Below are 16,741 nucleotides of genomic sequence, written 5' to 3'. Positions count from 1 at the left end.
TAAGATTTGTATAAATGTTGTAGTTCATTAAGTTTAATTTTAGAAAATGATTTTATATTGAGTTAGTATTATGGAAATTGTAAACATTTATGTCATAAGCAAAATATTTTACTTTAATTTCAGAATTGTGTAAATCAAGTTCTGTTATAAAAGATAGTAGTATAATTATTGGAGAAAATTAAATTGATTTTTTTAAATAATAATATAACAATTCTTTTGATGCTTTAATTTTTGAGATTATAAAAATAAGTACCTTGATTTTATAATCTCAAAGACTTGCACTTTGATTATGAATCAATAGACGTAACAAAGATAAAATTATTAGTTTGAAGAAAAAAAATGTAAAAGAGAATCTCGAATTGGAAAAGTAAGTTATTGTCCATCAAAATGAAATTAAAAATTCATTTTAAAGAAAATGAGGATGAATATATATATATGGAAAGTGAGAATAAATATAAAAAGGGAGAGATAAATGCATTAATTAATAAAAAGGGGAAATTTATCTAGTTTGCTTATCCACTGTGAAAAAAAAAACTAAATTCAATAAAATAAAATAAAAAAACATAAAATTCAAAACATTTAGTAGTAAATTAGATTCTTGGGCCTTAATAATGTTGGGGCCTAAACCCAAGGTTTTAGCAGCGTTGTGGTCTGGCTGGCCCGGTATATATTGATAACTTATGTATTTTATTTTATTTTGGGAAAAGGGTCAAAAATGCCCTTAAGGTATTGAAAATGACTCAAAAATACCCTTCTTCCATCTATTGGATCAAAAATGCCCTTCCATCCACCTATTTGGATAAAAAATGCCCTTATAGAGTTAAATCTAAGCCTAAAATTACCCTTACCTTTAATAGAAGCTGATGCGGCAAACATATATTTTTTAATTAAATATGTGGAATTATTTTATTGGTCCACATATAATTAGACCCACTTTCATTACCAATCATACCCATCAATCCAAACCCATTTCTAGAAGACCCAACTCTTTCTACCTTCATCTTCATCTTTCTTCTATAAAATTATTTGGAGGATTAATAAAATACTATCAAATTCTTTTGGTATTCTTGGATCTTTGAAAAAAGGTTATAAAAATTTCTATATATCATCATTCTCTGGAAAAAAAATTAATTTACCTACTAATTTTGTGGTAGTGAAGATAAGTGCAATTTAATTTGTACATCAAAACGTATCAAAAAAATGAATGATTTACTGAGATGGGAACAAAAAAATCCTTCATTCAATCTCCCATGGAAGCAAGACACGATTCTACTTTTCATCGAATCGAGCCATATTTCTTACATTTCAAGAAAACTGGAGCCTCTAACAGTAGAGGAGGAGTTCAATCTCCAATTAGCTCATGAAAGACTTCGAAAATTTCTGAGAAATGCTTGGAACATCATATTCTTTTACTGATTGTTTTGATATTATTTTATTAATCCTCCAAATAATTTTGTAGAAGAAAGATGAAGAAAGTGGGAGAAATGGGTTTGGGTTTGGGTTAATGGGTATGAATGATTGTGAATGAAAGTGGGTCTAATTATATATGGACCAATAAAATAATTTCACATATTTAATTAAAAAATATATATTTGCCACATCAGTTTCTGTTAAAGGTAAGAGTAATATTAGGCTTAAATTTAACTCTAAGGGCATTTTTGATCCAAATAGGTGGATGGAAGGGCATTTTTGATCCAATAGATGGAAGAAGGGCATTTTTGAACCATTTCCAATACCTTAAGGGCATTTTTGACCCTTTTCCCTTTTATTTTTATATGAGATTATAAAGTGCTAATTAACAAAAAAAATATAAAATGTCTCCTTTTAATGACGATTATCAAAATGCTATATTATATTTAATCGTATTCAATATAAGTTTTATAAACAAGGGCTCTAACCATATTTTGAGTCGTGATCAATTCATAGATATCGATCGAAAACAAATACATATTCAAAACAAGTAAATGTTCAATCGAAAGGATTTCAATTACTTTTTAATATATTATTTTTATTCAAGAAGTTCATCCTTCTCTAATTTATCTGTTTTCTTTATTACATTTGCATTTTCTTTGAGGACTTCGATTCAAATTTAATTTGTCTCACAATCGAAAAAAATTAGACCAAATATAGTATTAGAAATGCTGAATTTCATACGAAATAGCTAAAAAAAACTACTCAATCCTATTCATAATCAACAACCAAACGACCCAAAATGGTTGTTTGATAGTGATTCTTGACATTTTGCAAACAAAAATATAGAATAAATAAATGGGTGACTAATAATTGTAAGAAGATTTAATCCCTAATTTATCTATCAAAAAACTAGAGGAATAGATGATCTTTCACTATTAGATGTGATCATTGTGATCAAGCACTATTATAAGTTGGGAAAAGGAAATGGACAATCGATGGATATTTAATGAAAATATTACTAAAAAAAACATATTGATATAACAAAAAGACACAACTAGCTAGCCTTATAGTATATACAAAAAGTTGATAATGGCTCCTTAAAATAAAGATATAAACCTTAAAATGACTTCTATTAAAAGTGTTTCATATATGCATGCAAATATCTATTGGTAAAGGCGGTTGGAACGTACCAATAAACATTTGTGGTGGAGTGGTAATTTTTCGTTTAATTTATTCGTAATTAAAGATCTCAAGGTCGAGTTCGAGTATCCCTATGTATGTAGTCGTATTTGTTACTTGTTTCAATTTCTGCCACTAAACCAATGACTTACTTTGTTAGGAATTTTCCATAAATATCTTTTATATATTTATGAAATTTTCAATATAAATACAAAATCGGCAGAAAAGTCATTAAATTCCCATCCTACCAATTGGATCTGCCCTTGCCTCATAGTTTTGCTAAGTTATTATAATAATATTAACTTATAACTATACTTAATAAAAATTTATAAATTTCAAACTCTAAATCCATCCTAAATCATATGTTAGTTGGAGATTGTAGAGGAGGAAACTTGGTGAGGAGACTAATGATTCAGAAGAAGTCAATATTTGTTAGAATGAATGAATGAAGGATTAGGTGTTTAGTTTTTGTCCACAACATGAAAGACCAATATGAAGTACAGAGAGGTGCAATGCCACAAAACAAATTGAGTACTCACTACTCACTTATTTTCTAGATTTGACCCCTCAAATTTCCAGCTAGGAGCTTTAATGCCAAATGTACTTATATTCCATCAATCATTTCTACCTACTTCAACACTTATGTTTACTACAACTAATGAACTTGTAACCTGTTTTCTTGTCTACAGGATGTTTCTTTGGCTTTTCCAATTCATTTATATGATATTTTGTTACAAATAATCAAATATACGTATTAAATTAAGTTATAATTAATTTTGATGATTGACAAATAATTATACAAGAATCAAATATTTGGTCAATTTCATCAAGATATCATATTCTACGCATAGAGTAAAAGAACTAGGTCCTTTGCAAACGACTGAAGACGATAATTGATCAGAAGTTATGAAGAAGATTTCAAGTAAATTTAGTATATCGAATAAACACATGAATTAATAAATACGAATTCATCATGAAAATATTGTTATGCTCGCACAAAAGGAAAGAACTTTGAAATTAGGAAAAATTGGGTGAAGGATCAAAGTAAATAAGGAAGTCTTAGTCTATGATTGAATTCCTTGACGAAATTTCAATGAGAGTTGGAGCAAGAAGTCAACAGAAACACAATCATCGCTATTCCTATATAAAAACATCATTTAATTTTTATGCTACTAAACACATGTTATTCACACAAACAAGGACTTGATCTTGGCAATAACAATTATTGTGAGAGACAGTGCATTATAATTCAAACTCATCAACAAGTTGTTGAAGTTTAATTAGGTCCTTGTTATTGAGTTGTAACATGATTGTTTTCATAAAAGCTTTGTAATAGATGATTAGAACACTAAAATTTTCGAGTGTTAACCTTCTAGACTAGGAGGAGTCATGTAGTTTTGAAAAAGGTTGATGCAATTGGTTAAATTGTAGAGGTAGTCTTTTTGGTTATAAAGTTATAATCTAAAAATTATTTCAATTTTAGTGAAGTTTACAAGTAAATCTTACGAAAGTAAATTGTAAATTTCTACTTTCTTGAGTAAAGTATTTTTTGTGTTGTTTATATTCCATAATTTACTTCTTATTTTGTGACTGAAGAATCCGATTTCTTTTTAGCCCACTAAGTGATGGCTAAAATAACAAGATTCCTATTTGTTGATTGATTTCATCCTCATTTACTAGAGCTATCAATATGGACTGACCTACTCTATTAGGATTAGCCTATACATGCTTCGGAATTTGATGAGCCATGTAGGGTCCATATTTTTTGTGGGCCAGAAAACAATCGGCTCAATCCACCAGTACATGGCCACGGGCTGTGCTATTTTTTTTAAAACTACATTTTTTAAATAATTTTTAAAAAATAAATTATAAACATAAATACCGATAAAACATCTTCATTTTCATCTACAATTTATATGCAAATATCATTTAGTTAAACATTTAAAAAAAACTAAATTTAAGAACTACATATAGTATTTAAATGTATACATAAAATATTATAAGCTTGAGGAAAATCATGCAACCAGTTTCGAATAGCTACAAGTGTTTGATATTTCAAACTTTAAATAACGTTTGAGTTTGAAGTTTTACTATTTTAATACTCTATTGTATTTTTAATTACTTTTTTATTTAGTCCACGGGCCGATTCATAATATATTGCTCAAGTCCACAAACCAACAAACTTATTTGGGTCGGACAAAAAAATCATTTTCTTAAATAAACTTCAAAAATCTTAGCCTAATTTTGTAATCTAACCCATTGACGATTATATTCATTTCATATTTATACTGAGATAATTCTCCATGATTCCTCCACTTAACTTAATTACAAAATTAATTAATTGATAATTTTGACAAATGACATAACCATAAAAGACCTATACTATTTTATTTGGTCGATCCCATACAAAGACATATTTAAATCCCACAGGCATACTCACCCTTCGATTCTTGTTTGCGGAAAGGCAAATATTTTTGGTAAAAAACGTAACCAACCTTCTCCCTTTCTTTATCCAATTTAGGGCACACCCACATTTAAGAAAACTCCATACCCTAGTTGGGTATCTATTCTCAAAAGGGATACGTGTACAACAACATACCAAATAATGTATCGTTTCATAAAATATATTAGTAAAAATAATATCTTCTTTGATATTTTTTTATGCTATGTATATAGTTATAAAATAATACTACACCAAAACAATAACTATAGAAAACAACATATCGTAACAAAAATAATACTAAAAAATAACAAGACGATACTGGAAGGAGAATAGAAAGACAAATATATTTTGACATGTGTCAGATCCGTAGGCCCTGACGGAGTCCGTTTGTCGTCACGTGCCTTATGGCGTTCCCCCCACGCTCGTTAGCTTTTGTCCCTCAAAGGACGCCGTTCACTACTTTTTGTCTTTTTCCCAACAATTTTGGCAATAAATCAACACTTTCGGGGCCATCTCATAAATACCCCATACTTTAAGTCCTCATACACGAAACCTAGCAATTTGCTAAATATTAGTATGTGGGTCCTACCTTCCTCACCCAAAACTTTATTACTCCTTTAACCCCTCAATTTGTCGTTTATCTCCTCTACCACCCTGCTCACTTTAGTGTTTTCCCCCTTTCTCCTTGCTTATCTTGCGCGCGAATCCTTATCCTTCACCCACCCCTACATTTTCTTGTTTGCTGATAATAAGCTACCCATTTCTCTTGTTGTTTTTTGGGGTTCATTAACGAGCTGAAGGAACAGTTTGTGGAGAGGGAGATGAAAGTACTACTGTCAAAGAAAAAAGCTTTATTGTTGTTGGGGTTTTTCATGGAAATGTAATCTGTTTGTTCTTTCTTGGTTTTGTTTAATCACTTTCTTTTTTTTCTTTCCACCAAATCAAGAAAAAGGAGAAGCGGTTGTCTATGGCAAGAAATAATGAAGCTGTTGCGAATGAATCCAAGAGTGAATCTAAGGTACTCCCCTTTTTTTCGTGTTTTCTTTCGCTGATCATCAAATTGATTTCTGTCGATTCATGGGTTGGCTTCAAGATTTTGAGTTTTACCGTATGGCTATGGTTTGGAGTGATTTTGTCATGAAGATTTTGAGGGGTAGGGTTGTGTTTTAATCTGAATTTTGAAATTTGGTACTTTTGAAAGCATGTGTTTTTTTGCTTCTATTTTTGGTCTATCAGTGCCCCGTACCCCACAAATTTTACTTGTTTTTACAGGAAAAATGAGTGCCTATTTGTGTAGATTTTGAATATGTATACCTTGGTAGTGTGGGTCTGGAGTTGCTCTAATTGTTCCCCTAAAATTTAAAAACTTGCCCTTTTGTATGATGGGTCTGAATCATGTTTAGCTATTCCTCTTTTAGTATGCTGCACTGTCTTGTGTATTATGGCATATGTATAATAGTTTGGCTGATAGCAGCACGTTCTAGTGTTATTTACAGTAGTTCTGCTGTGTGTGTTAGATGTAATTATGTAATTATGTAAATTAAGGTTATTGTTATGCATAGTGCAGGTTTATCATGGCTTTTAGCACTTCGGATTGTACAATTTCTGAATTTTTACCTCTGTTTTCTTATAGAGAGTGGTTCCGCTCAATACATGGATCCTAATTTCCAACTTCAAGTTGTCTTATAATCTTCTCCGTCGCCCTGATGGGACTTTCAATCGTCACTTGGCAGAGTTTCTTGACCGAAAGGTCCCAGCCAATGCAAATCCAGTTGACGGAGTTTTCTCCTTTGATGTTGTCATTAATCGTGAAATAGGCCTACTTAGCCGTGTCTATCGCCCTTCTTTTGAGGATGGAGCTTCACCGAGTATAATTGAACTTGAAAAGCCTGTGACTGCTGATGTTGTACCTGTCATAATTTTCTTCCATGGTGGAAGTTTTGCACACTCTTCTTTCAATAGTGCTATCTATGACACACTTTGTCGCCGCCTTGTTGGCATTTGCAAGGCAGTTGTTGTGTCAGTTAATTACAGGCGAGCGCCTGAAAATCGTTATCCTTGTGCTTATGATGATGGATGGACAGCTCTTGAGTGGGTTAACTCAAGGGAATGGCTGCGGAGCAAAAAGGACTCGAAGGTTCACATATACTTAGCTGGAGATAGCTCTGGTGGTAATATAGTTCATAATGTGGCTTTCAGGGCAGTAGAGTCCAACATAGAAGTGTTGGGAAATATACTGCTGAACCCTATGTTTGGTGGACAAGAGAGAACAGAATCAGAGAAGCGATTGGATGGCAAATATTTTGTCACACTTCAAGACCGAGACTGGTATTGGAGAGCTTATCTTCCTGAAGATTCAGACAGGGACCATCCTGCATGCAATCCATTTGGTCCAAATGGTATAAACCTCAAAGGAGTTAAGTTCCCAAAGAATCTTGTTGTTGTAGCAGGCTTGGACCTTGTTCAGGATTGGCAGTTGGCCTATGCTGATGGGCTTAAGAAGGCTGGACAAGTGGTTAACCTGATATATTTGGAGAAGGCAACAATAGGGTTCTACTTGTTGCCAAATAATGAACACTTCTACACTGTCATGGATGAGATAAGTAGCTTCGTGAGTTCTGACTCTTAGTAGATTTAACCTTGTCAAAAGTAGGATGCTTGAAGACGTTTGATGTTTTGTTGAAGTTAGTTCCTAGCCTATCAACCGTTTGAAAGATTGTATAGCATCATCAATTACTTCCTTATTGGTCATGCTATTGCTTGGATTCTGCTCCAGTGGCTGGGTTGGTTGTTGGATCTGTGTTATATTTATTCCAGTTACAAGGAGTGTCTGGATATTGGTTGTATATTTTGGTAGAGCTGCGCCAAAGGTTATAGTCATCTTGTCTTCGTCTAGCAGATATGCTGATTTACAGCTAACCTTTCCCATGTTAGCCTCCATAGTAGAGGGGGTAAATCTGGTGCTGATCCATCAGGGGACCGGTGCCTTGCTAATGTTATATAGCTGATCATACTATTATGCTTCACGGATGAACATCCTAAATTGTGAAGTTGTATAATATATCTAGAATTATATAGAACTATGTTTGCTTCCACGCGTTATCATGGTCTTTTTGTCACCCCTTGGTTTGTTTTCTTTGTTATGTTATTCGTCACTTCCTTGACCTAAAATATGTACATCCTTAGAGCACTTGCTACATTTAGAAGATATGTTTGCAAGTACTGTCTCTTGTCTTCAGGAACATATTGAGCATATGTAATTTAGCATGCCTCGATTGTTATAAGTGGAATGGTTCTCAAGTGTTTGTTGTTCTCTTGCACATGAACTGATGTCCTATGAGGTCTATCTATATTGCATTGGTGGCACTGTTGAAGGTGTTAGAGAATAGCAGTCTAATACTATTGATAGCTGTTAGATTGGTTTAGTTTATGTTTTAATGTCTTGTTGCTAGGAGGTTGTTGGGGCATGATGTCCAGCAATGCTCTCTATTTGTACTGATATAAATGTGTACTTTGGTAATGAAATCAACTTAGTTACCAAAAAAAAAAAAAGTGTCTAATACATGAGACGATTTTTTGTTGGTTAACTGGTTATAGCCAACTGGAAAGTGTTACTTATTATAGTATATATATATTTGAGTGTAGTTCTGAAAAAATTATAGTATTTGAATGTACCATGCACGAAGGTGTGACCTATTCGTCAATAAAATGAGTGAAAATCATACTAGACTATATGTTTGGGACTTTGGGCATAGATTTTGGCTCAACCAAAAAGATTTTAAAGAAGTGTTTGTCTATCAAATCGAACCATTATTTCAATTATAACTGGAAAAATAGGTATAAGGAACTTTCAAGTTTTTTTTTTAATTTGAATTTTTCACTCAAAACTTCAATTCTGTCATGTTCAAACATAACTTTAACTATAAATATATGTTTTTCCTTCAAATCTTAAACCAACTGGAGATTAAAAGTCACCTCAAATTCCAGCATAGACCAAGAATAGATGATTTTTTTTTTCTTCATATGCCCAAGGTGGAAAAAGTCGGTAATTAGTATTTGGTGAATTTGTCGAGGTTTGTGTAAGCTGGCTCATATGCTAATAATGTTATATGTACCCAAAAAAAAAAAAAAAACAGCTTAAATACATGTGTAGAAACAGTGGTGATTTGAGAATAGAGACAAAATAAGCAGTCTGTCTTTGGTGACCTTTATGAATCTAGTCCTATTGTGTCAAACAGGTGAAAAACTCACTGGCAAAACTGCTTCTTTGCTCCCCCTTCCCCTTTCCAGCCAATTATTTAGTTTAAATAATATGGCTCAAGATGTGCTATTTTCTTTTATATAATTTGAGTAAATTAAGAAGATTTTGCTAATATGTTTTGTTTTTAAAACCATTTACCTGTTAAAAATAATAATACTTAAGAGAGATTTAACACAAAAATAAACAAAACGAATTGACTGGTCATAGACACAGATTTTGGAAATATGAATATAGATATTGACTTGTTAGAGGAAAGAGTGGAGTTGGCGGTGATTGCTATTTGGATGTATTGAAGGGGACCAATTTTCATAACCAACAAAATCAATCAGGTGAACTTTTGTTTTTTCTTTTCTTTAGAAACCAAAGTGGGTGACCTCTGTATTTTTTAGCAAAAAAGAACGTGACATCTGTACACGGGTCTTACTCCTATCTTAGTAGGGCTAGAGAGGTTGTTAAGAAAAAATGTGTTTCATAACTCAATGCGTCAATTTAATGCATAGTTTCTTTTAGAATATTTGTGTCAAGTTAAACGATTTCATATAACATAGTACTCGTATTTGTTTTATCTATTTTTGTGGGGTCATTTCATTAGGTAAATGTAAATGAAGTTGAAAATTACAGTTTATAAGAATGGAAGTCATTGTCATATGGAGTAGAGAAGGTGTCTAATCATGGATAAGGAATTCGAGTGTTTTTGTGTTAAAAGTAAAGGGAATAAATAATATTCGGACTATATAAAAATGTTTGAAATTGGAAATTAAAAAACAGAATTCTTTACTTTGCAATACTCCTGTTGGAATACAATACTGATAACGATTTGTTGCTTATTACTATAAATAACAATAATTGCTACTTCATGAATCATGGACAGTAATATATAATAATATAGTTTCAAGTTTATTTGATTGAATGGTACAATTTGCCCTTCAAATTGGTTGATGTTTAATTCTTGCCCTTAGCAATCGCTAAATAAAAGCTCTTTAAAAGCGCGCAATAGAACTTGTGGGAAATTACTTTACAAAGTCGTGACTATTTTTCAATTACAGACCCGTATAATAGCTACCCCAGGACATATTTACCCTTTTTCTGGAATGTGGAGTATTGGGCTGTGAGGCTGAGGCCCAAGTTTACTCTGCTACATGATCCTAAATAGATCTAGGCCCAATTCAAAACGCATGTATAAAGGAGAAAATTGTGTATATATATCTAGTACTAATAATTAACGAAAAATCAATCAATTTATAATAAATTCTCATAATACAAAATACGTTGAGATATATATACTTATATATCACATGCTATATCAGCATACATGCATGTATGATGAAAATGACAAAAGGTTCCATCAATATTCACACTCATATGTATAAATCAATAAATAAATAAATAAATAAGATAATCTCACTCACATCAAAGTCATCACACATCAAAATAGAAAAAGGCCAACAAAGTCATCATTGTTTTGTTATTATTATTGTTGTTATCGTTCTTGGAGAAAATTATAATATAGAATAGGTAATGGATCACATGCAATTAACATTAGAAAATATATTGTTTGGCTGTACTTTGCACACACACCTAGTAGAGTAAGAAAATATCAATAGCCAAATCATAACCTAGTTGACCTTCAAATTCGAAACCACATATGTTCAATGAACCCATAAATAAATAAATAAAGAGAAAATTATATCAACTTTAATTAAATAATTTGGAGAAGCAAAATTCAAAGATAAAGAAAATGAAATAGGGCTTCAATGAGTACATGTGGTCCTGAGAAAAAGACAACATAATCATAAAGTAGAAGAATTAAATTTTATAGTAATGCCAAGGAGCAACGGACGGTGCATCAAATCGAGAATATATATATATATATATCATATCTAACTTGTACCTTGATGGAGCATTACTACTATCCGTTCCTCATCGCATTTTAACGGTAGTTTTAGCTCAAGAAATTTATCTTTTAAATAATCGCCACTTCAAGAATTTAAGAATAAATTGATAATTATACGCTTAACACCAAAGATATATATACAATATTTAAAGAAGAACAAATAGTCTCTCTTTCATAAACAAGATTACCAAGTACATATGCCATATCTTATTATTTTATTTTATTAATGAACATGAAAAAAAGCTAAAGAAGTATTTAAATAGGAAGGGAGAGTAACATAATTATTCTTGGAACTTGGTTAAGGATATGGTGCACAAAATTAAAAATTTCGGGTTTTGTTTTTAATTAATTTATTTTTGTTTAGGAGGTGTGAAAAGAATATAATATTATTAAAGGTTTGTTTCTTGATGGATTAATATGAAAGACTATCATATTTGTTTCAATTTGACATCACCTTATTTTGTAAGTACCTTGATCATGCATATAATCAAGCTTTATTAAGTAGAGATGAACTTATTTACAATATTTCTAATAAAATTGAAGAAGATAGCTACACATAAACTACATTAATGGAGCCAAAGAAGTGAAGCTCGAAATATATCATGAACACTTTCTAATTAAACTTGCAATTAATTAAACATAATTAAATTCCACGTAATTCATATTCCATATATCTCATCAATCAATATTCACACCACTGGAAATGATCCACCAGCATCCACGAATTGTTTCTCCAGCTACAAATAAATCATTTAATAGCAAAAATGAGTCCAAAACACATCTTTCTCGATCACTAAGGTAAATTATTATACAATTAATTAATCATATATAGTTGAAAAATGAAAATCACCTTAAATAAAGTTTCAAGCTTGTTCTTGACAAGGGTGTACTCAATTTTTACTTGTTGCAAACATTTTAAGCACCTGCATTTAAATGATATTTCACGTTTATTAATTTCAATAACAACATATCTAGTGCAATTTCATAAATAAAGACTGCAGAGTGGAATGGTACGCAAATTTTTCGATAGATCTTAAAAAGTTCAAACGAATCCACCAAACAAAAAAGTTAAAACTTACCCTTCAACATTGCGGTCATCACAATAATTACGGAAGGAAATGCACACTCTTTGAACTCTTTGTGCACCAATGCTGTAAATTAAAAATAAGAGATTAAATTATGTACACTCGACTAATTAATAGTAATAAATATCTCAAAGATAATTACAGATAGTGTAAATAAAAATAGGATTAATAATCATAAAAATAAAAAAATATGTTGGAAATATTTACCTAGAGCTGCTACCTTTCAGCTGATGAACATGAGCATCCAGTTTCTTGAAGTCAACGTTAGTCTGATTGCTATTTTTACAAACCAAAATTGAAAATTCGGTGAGCTTGCTTACACTGTCGGTCTCAATACAAATAATGGCGGAATCAAAGGTTGCAGTAGGTTGACAAACAACGTAAAACTTGTCAATTCATGATGAAACAGAGATAATAAGTTCATAATTATGTTTTTCTACCTACCTCTCTTCCAGATTTGAATGTAAAACAGGGAAATTAAACAAATTAATTAAGGGATTATGAATTACTCACAGAGCTTTTGCAAGTTCATTAAGAAGCCTTTCAGAATCTTCAAAGAAAAGGGACACAACTTCAACCACAAAATCTGGATTGCTCTCATCTTGCAATTGCTGCAGTTGTATAAACTGTTCATCCAGAATTTGCTTCGCACCCCAAAAAGAAAATTAATCAAAAAAATTAACATATCATAATAAAAGAAAAATCCGATGCACAAAGCATTTCGCACAGTCAGCTAGGATACTGAGAAGGAAAGGAATTTAGGGGTGTAATGTAAACGATCAATTACACTGTTCAAATTCGTGATCTATAGGTCAAACAGAAATAACTTCACTATAGAAAAAGTGTGAAATACATGGAAATTTTCCTAGGAATTAGTATAAAAATTTGTAAAAAACTTATTTTCTTGCAAATTTTCATACTAATACTCAAAAAAAATCCCCATGTAATTCACCATTTTTTTCCAGTGCTTTGAGTTGTTCCAAGACTCAAACTTATGGTAAAAAAAAATATGTTTTCTTAAAATACAAATTTAGAGGTTAAGATTTTACCTCATTGTACAAGGAAGCAGTGTACTCAGCTAGTTTTCTTTGGATTTGTTCCATGATTTTGCTATATCCACAATGACTTTCACTAATTTACAGCTTGCTATGCTATTAATGAAAATTGAAGTTATATATATAGTACTCCCTCTGTCCCTAATTACTTGTCCATTTTTGAATTGACACATTTATTAAGAAAATAATTAATGATATAGTGAATTTACTATTTTACCCTTATAAAAATAATTTATCTTTTCTTGATTTGTCAAAATAAATAAGTAATTAGAAATAACTATAAAAAAAAAATAGACAAGTAATTAGGGACTGAGGGAGTATATATATTACGTGTGCATGGAGTGATTTTTTTCCTACTATTTTTTTTTTCTTGGAAAAGCTACAGCAGGGGCACCCTTTTCTACAACAGAGAAGACTAATATTCAATGAACTTTGCACATTGATTCACTGTATTTATATTGCCACACACTTTATTTTAATACTCCTTTCGTTTCACAAAGAATGACCTGGTTTGACTTAGTACGGAATTTAAGTAAATAAAAAAGATTTTTAAATTTTGTGGTCCTAAATTAAAGTTATGTCAAATGTATAAAATTGCCCTTAATCTTGTGGTCTTAAACATGCCACGTGGAAAGCAAAAAGTAAAATGTTACCAAAAAAGGAAAGAGGTCATTCTTTTTTAAATTGACTAAAAAAAAAGGAGGTCATTCTTTATGAAACGGAGGGAGTAATAATTTTTTTCACCTCCTCACTTTCTGCAATTATGTTTTTGTTCCTTGTGCATCCTAAATGTCTCACCTTCTTGTTGTTTTTTGCAGTTATCTATTTCATAAAATAGTAAAGCCCGTCACAAAATCCAAAATAATTTTTGCCATACCCTATTTATTTGTTTATTTTTTAATTTTCTTAGTTGCTTTTTGTTTTGTACTAATTCAATCTCATATTTCAGCTTTAACTTATTTGAAGTTGAATTTAAAAAGTTTGAGAGTATATCACGTGAAACATAGTCAGATAACATCATTATTAATCTAAGTTAAATTGTCACGAATTATACTGTCGTGATTGACACCCACACTAACCCTCCAATGAAAGAACCATTACTACAATCCAGACTAAACAACTTAACCAAAAACTATGCATTTAAAGATACAGAAATAGGTTTAAATGACTATAAAAATGGAGTCCCCATAAATTCCAACGTTTTCACAAACAACTAACCAACTAATGCGGAAGAACAACCCCTAGAACCTGAAAGTCATTGTACCAAAACTCTACTAACGACAAGTCTAGGAACAAAGGATACACCCCCGAAACTAAACAAACACCTTTAACAAATAGTCTAAGTCTGAAGAGAGTGGACTTAAACAAGAAAGATTCATGACAGCCTGAAAGAACTGACTCACCCATGAATCCGGTCATGCTCAATAGTCACCTATCTGAGGTCTATCAATAGCCGCTTGAAAATGTCTTGTACTCAACAAAGAACAAGCAAATGCAGTATCAGTACATAACCACAGTGTACTGGTAGGATCACGTGGCTATCCTAATAAGTGAAACACATGCAAGTAACCACAATCATTATAAAATAGGCATATACTGTACATATACAATATTAGTCAACTGTTACGAACAACGAGCAGTTTCACGATTCTCACATATCACAGTTATATCAATTTAGAGCAACATATCATCTTCCAATATCAATCATCATTAGATATGAACTATGAACGAAATCATCACAAGTAGATACACAACACAATTGAATGGTCCTCTCACGGAACCCAATTCAATAGTCCTCTCATGGAACCTAAACCCAAACAGTTAGCATACCGGAACGTGGCAACCGATCCCATATTTATGTCGGAACGTGGCAACCAATCCAAGTTAGTGTGTCAGAACGTAACACCCGATCCATTCAACAAACCCAAATCACAATCAATGTATATTCTCACAATCATACAACAAGAGGCGATTCATAGCGTACATTATTCAATTATCCTCATTACGATTAGGGTGATCAATAATGCAACATTCGCATACATACATGTATTATAATGAGCAATTACAAACATATATCACACCAACATTAAATTACAATCATCACCTACCTCGAACAAAGCTTGAATCCCCTAAGAAACTCGATTCTTCCCTTTTCAAATTCGTTTCACTTGTTCTTGGTCTACAAACAACAATTATAATACGGGAATCAATAAACGAACACTAATTACCCTGATTACTAACAATTTTATCAACCCTAGATCAACCCATGATCTCAATTAGGGTTGTTTCCACCATGAATTCTAGATCAAAACCCTCCCCCATTGATAATAACCCAAGAAAATAGGTTCTACGGATCGAAAAATGGATTGGGGGAGTAAAATCCTTACCTTTAGTGCTAAAAGAGGTGGAAAACCTTCAAAAAATAACCCTGGGTCGTTTCTTAGCTCTTAAGAACGAACTTTTACAGAAAATAACGTTTTTGGTGGGTTTTACCCTATTTAAGTCGCGATTGTCCCACTACGGCGGGATCCCGCTACAGCTGGATGCACGGAGATAGAATGTTACCCGTTCACGCTAAGATCATTTTCGGGAGTTCTACTCGCCCAAATTCGATTCCGTAAAGTCGTACGGGTTCCTTAATGTCTTAGCTATCTACTCATGTGGTCCAAATCACAATTAGATCTCTCATTCGTTACCAGATTTCCCTAGGCCTTACTGACTCCGATTTCGTCCAAATCTGGACTAGATTAGGAAATTCCAAGTTACTACCAAAAAGTTTTCTGACCCTAATTCTTTTTCCATTGGCTTTTCCCTAACGACGGAATCAGATCGTTTTCTACTTTAATTTTAAGTATTTTATAGAGGGCGTGTTTGCTAGCTAGTTAGAAACTAAGTTGTTGATAGATTAAATCATGCATAACTAATACAATTTTTGTTATTAATTCCTTCATAACTCTAATCAACTACCAAACAACTTCGATGTATTTGCTATTTCAAAACATTTACCTAATTTGTAAAAATGTCTCTTAGAGAAGTATATTCATACATGAATTGGTCATTGTTCCAACTTCCGACTACTATACGTATACTCTGTTTTATGATATTTAGTATTGCTCGATTTGAGGCAATTGAGAACGTCTTATATATACCATCCAAAATTGTGGTAAAATAGATATGATCCTGCATTTGTAACTTTTTGGAATCGATCCTATTCAGAACTTTCTTTTAATGAATGAATCTTAACAACTTGTAAAACATATAATAGTTAACTATCCACAAATAAATTTTTGAAATTTCATTTATTTTTTTCTTAAAGGAAATATTACATAGTTTAACTCGGTACGGAGTGTAAGAAATAAATGATGACTTTTAAAACTTGTGATCCAAAATGAATAATAGAAATTTGTGTAG

At 31.7% G+C, this 16,741-nt stretch overlaps 2 protein-coding genes across 2 annotated transcripts; one reads left to right on the top strand and one right to left on the bottom strand.

The window, feature by feature from the left end:
* The first annotated feature begins 5,714 nt into the window (after nucleotides 1-5,714).
* LOC125841858 (gibberellin receptor GID1C-like) lies at nucleotides 5,715-8,137 on the top strand. The gene is made up of 2 exons (XM_049521045.1): nucleotides 5,715-6,053; nucleotides 6,669-8,137. The coding sequence occupies exons 1-2, from the start codon at nucleotides 6,003-6,005 to the stop codon at nucleotides 7,662-7,664; spliced, it is 1,047 nt and encodes a 348-aa protein (XP_049377002.1). The 5' UTR covers nucleotides 5,715-6,002; the 3' UTR covers nucleotides 7,665-8,137.
* Nucleotides 8,138-11,654: 3,517 nt separating this feature from the next.
* On the bottom strand, nucleotides 11,655-13,470 carry LOC125875762 (histidine-containing phosphotransfer protein 1-like). Its single transcript, XM_049556798.1, has 6 exons — nucleotides 13,325-13,470; nucleotides 12,789-12,919; nucleotides 12,483-12,551; nucleotides 12,270-12,341; nucleotides 12,041-12,113; nucleotides 11,655-11,927 (listed from the first exon to the last, which is right to left on the bottom strand). The coding sequence occupies exons 1-6, from the start codon at nucleotides 13,376-13,378 to the stop codon at nucleotides 11,880-11,882; spliced, it is 447 nt and encodes a 148-aa protein (XP_049412755.1). The 5' UTR covers nucleotides 13,379-13,470; the 3' UTR covers nucleotides 11,655-11,879.
* Nucleotides 13,471-16,741: the final 3,271 nt, after the last annotated feature.

Source organism: Solanum stenotomum, chromosome 1 (genome assembly GCF_019186545.1).
Source record: "Solanum stenotomum isolate F172 chromosome 1, ASM1918654v1, whole genome shotgun sequence".
NCBI lineage: Eukaryota > Viridiplantae > Streptophyta > Magnoliopsida > Solanales > Solanaceae > Solanum > Solanum stenotomum.
This window is presented reverse-complemented; position numbering and strand designations above follow the sequence as displayed.

Coding starts and splice junctions, on each gene's coding strand:
- LOC125841858 (XM_049521045.1), top strand. CDS start 6,003: ATGGCAAGAAATAATGAAGCTGTTGCGAATGAATCCAAGAGTGAATCT. Junction 6,054..6,668: donor AATCCAAGAGTGAATCTAAG/GTACTCCCCTTT, acceptor GTTTTCTTATAG/AGAGTGGTTCCGCTCAATAC.
- LOC125875762 (XM_049556798.1), bottom strand. CDS start 13,378: ATGGAACAAATCCAAAGAAAACTAGCTGAGTACACTGCTTCCTTGTAC. Junction 12,920..13,324: donor CTGCTTCCTTGTACAATGAG/GTAAAATCTTAA, acceptor TGGGGTGCGAAG/CAAATTCTGGATGAACAGTT. Junction 12,114..12,269: donor GATGACCGCAATGTTGAAGG/GTAAGTTTTAAC, acceptor ATTTAAATGCAG/GTGCTTAAAATGTTTGCAAC.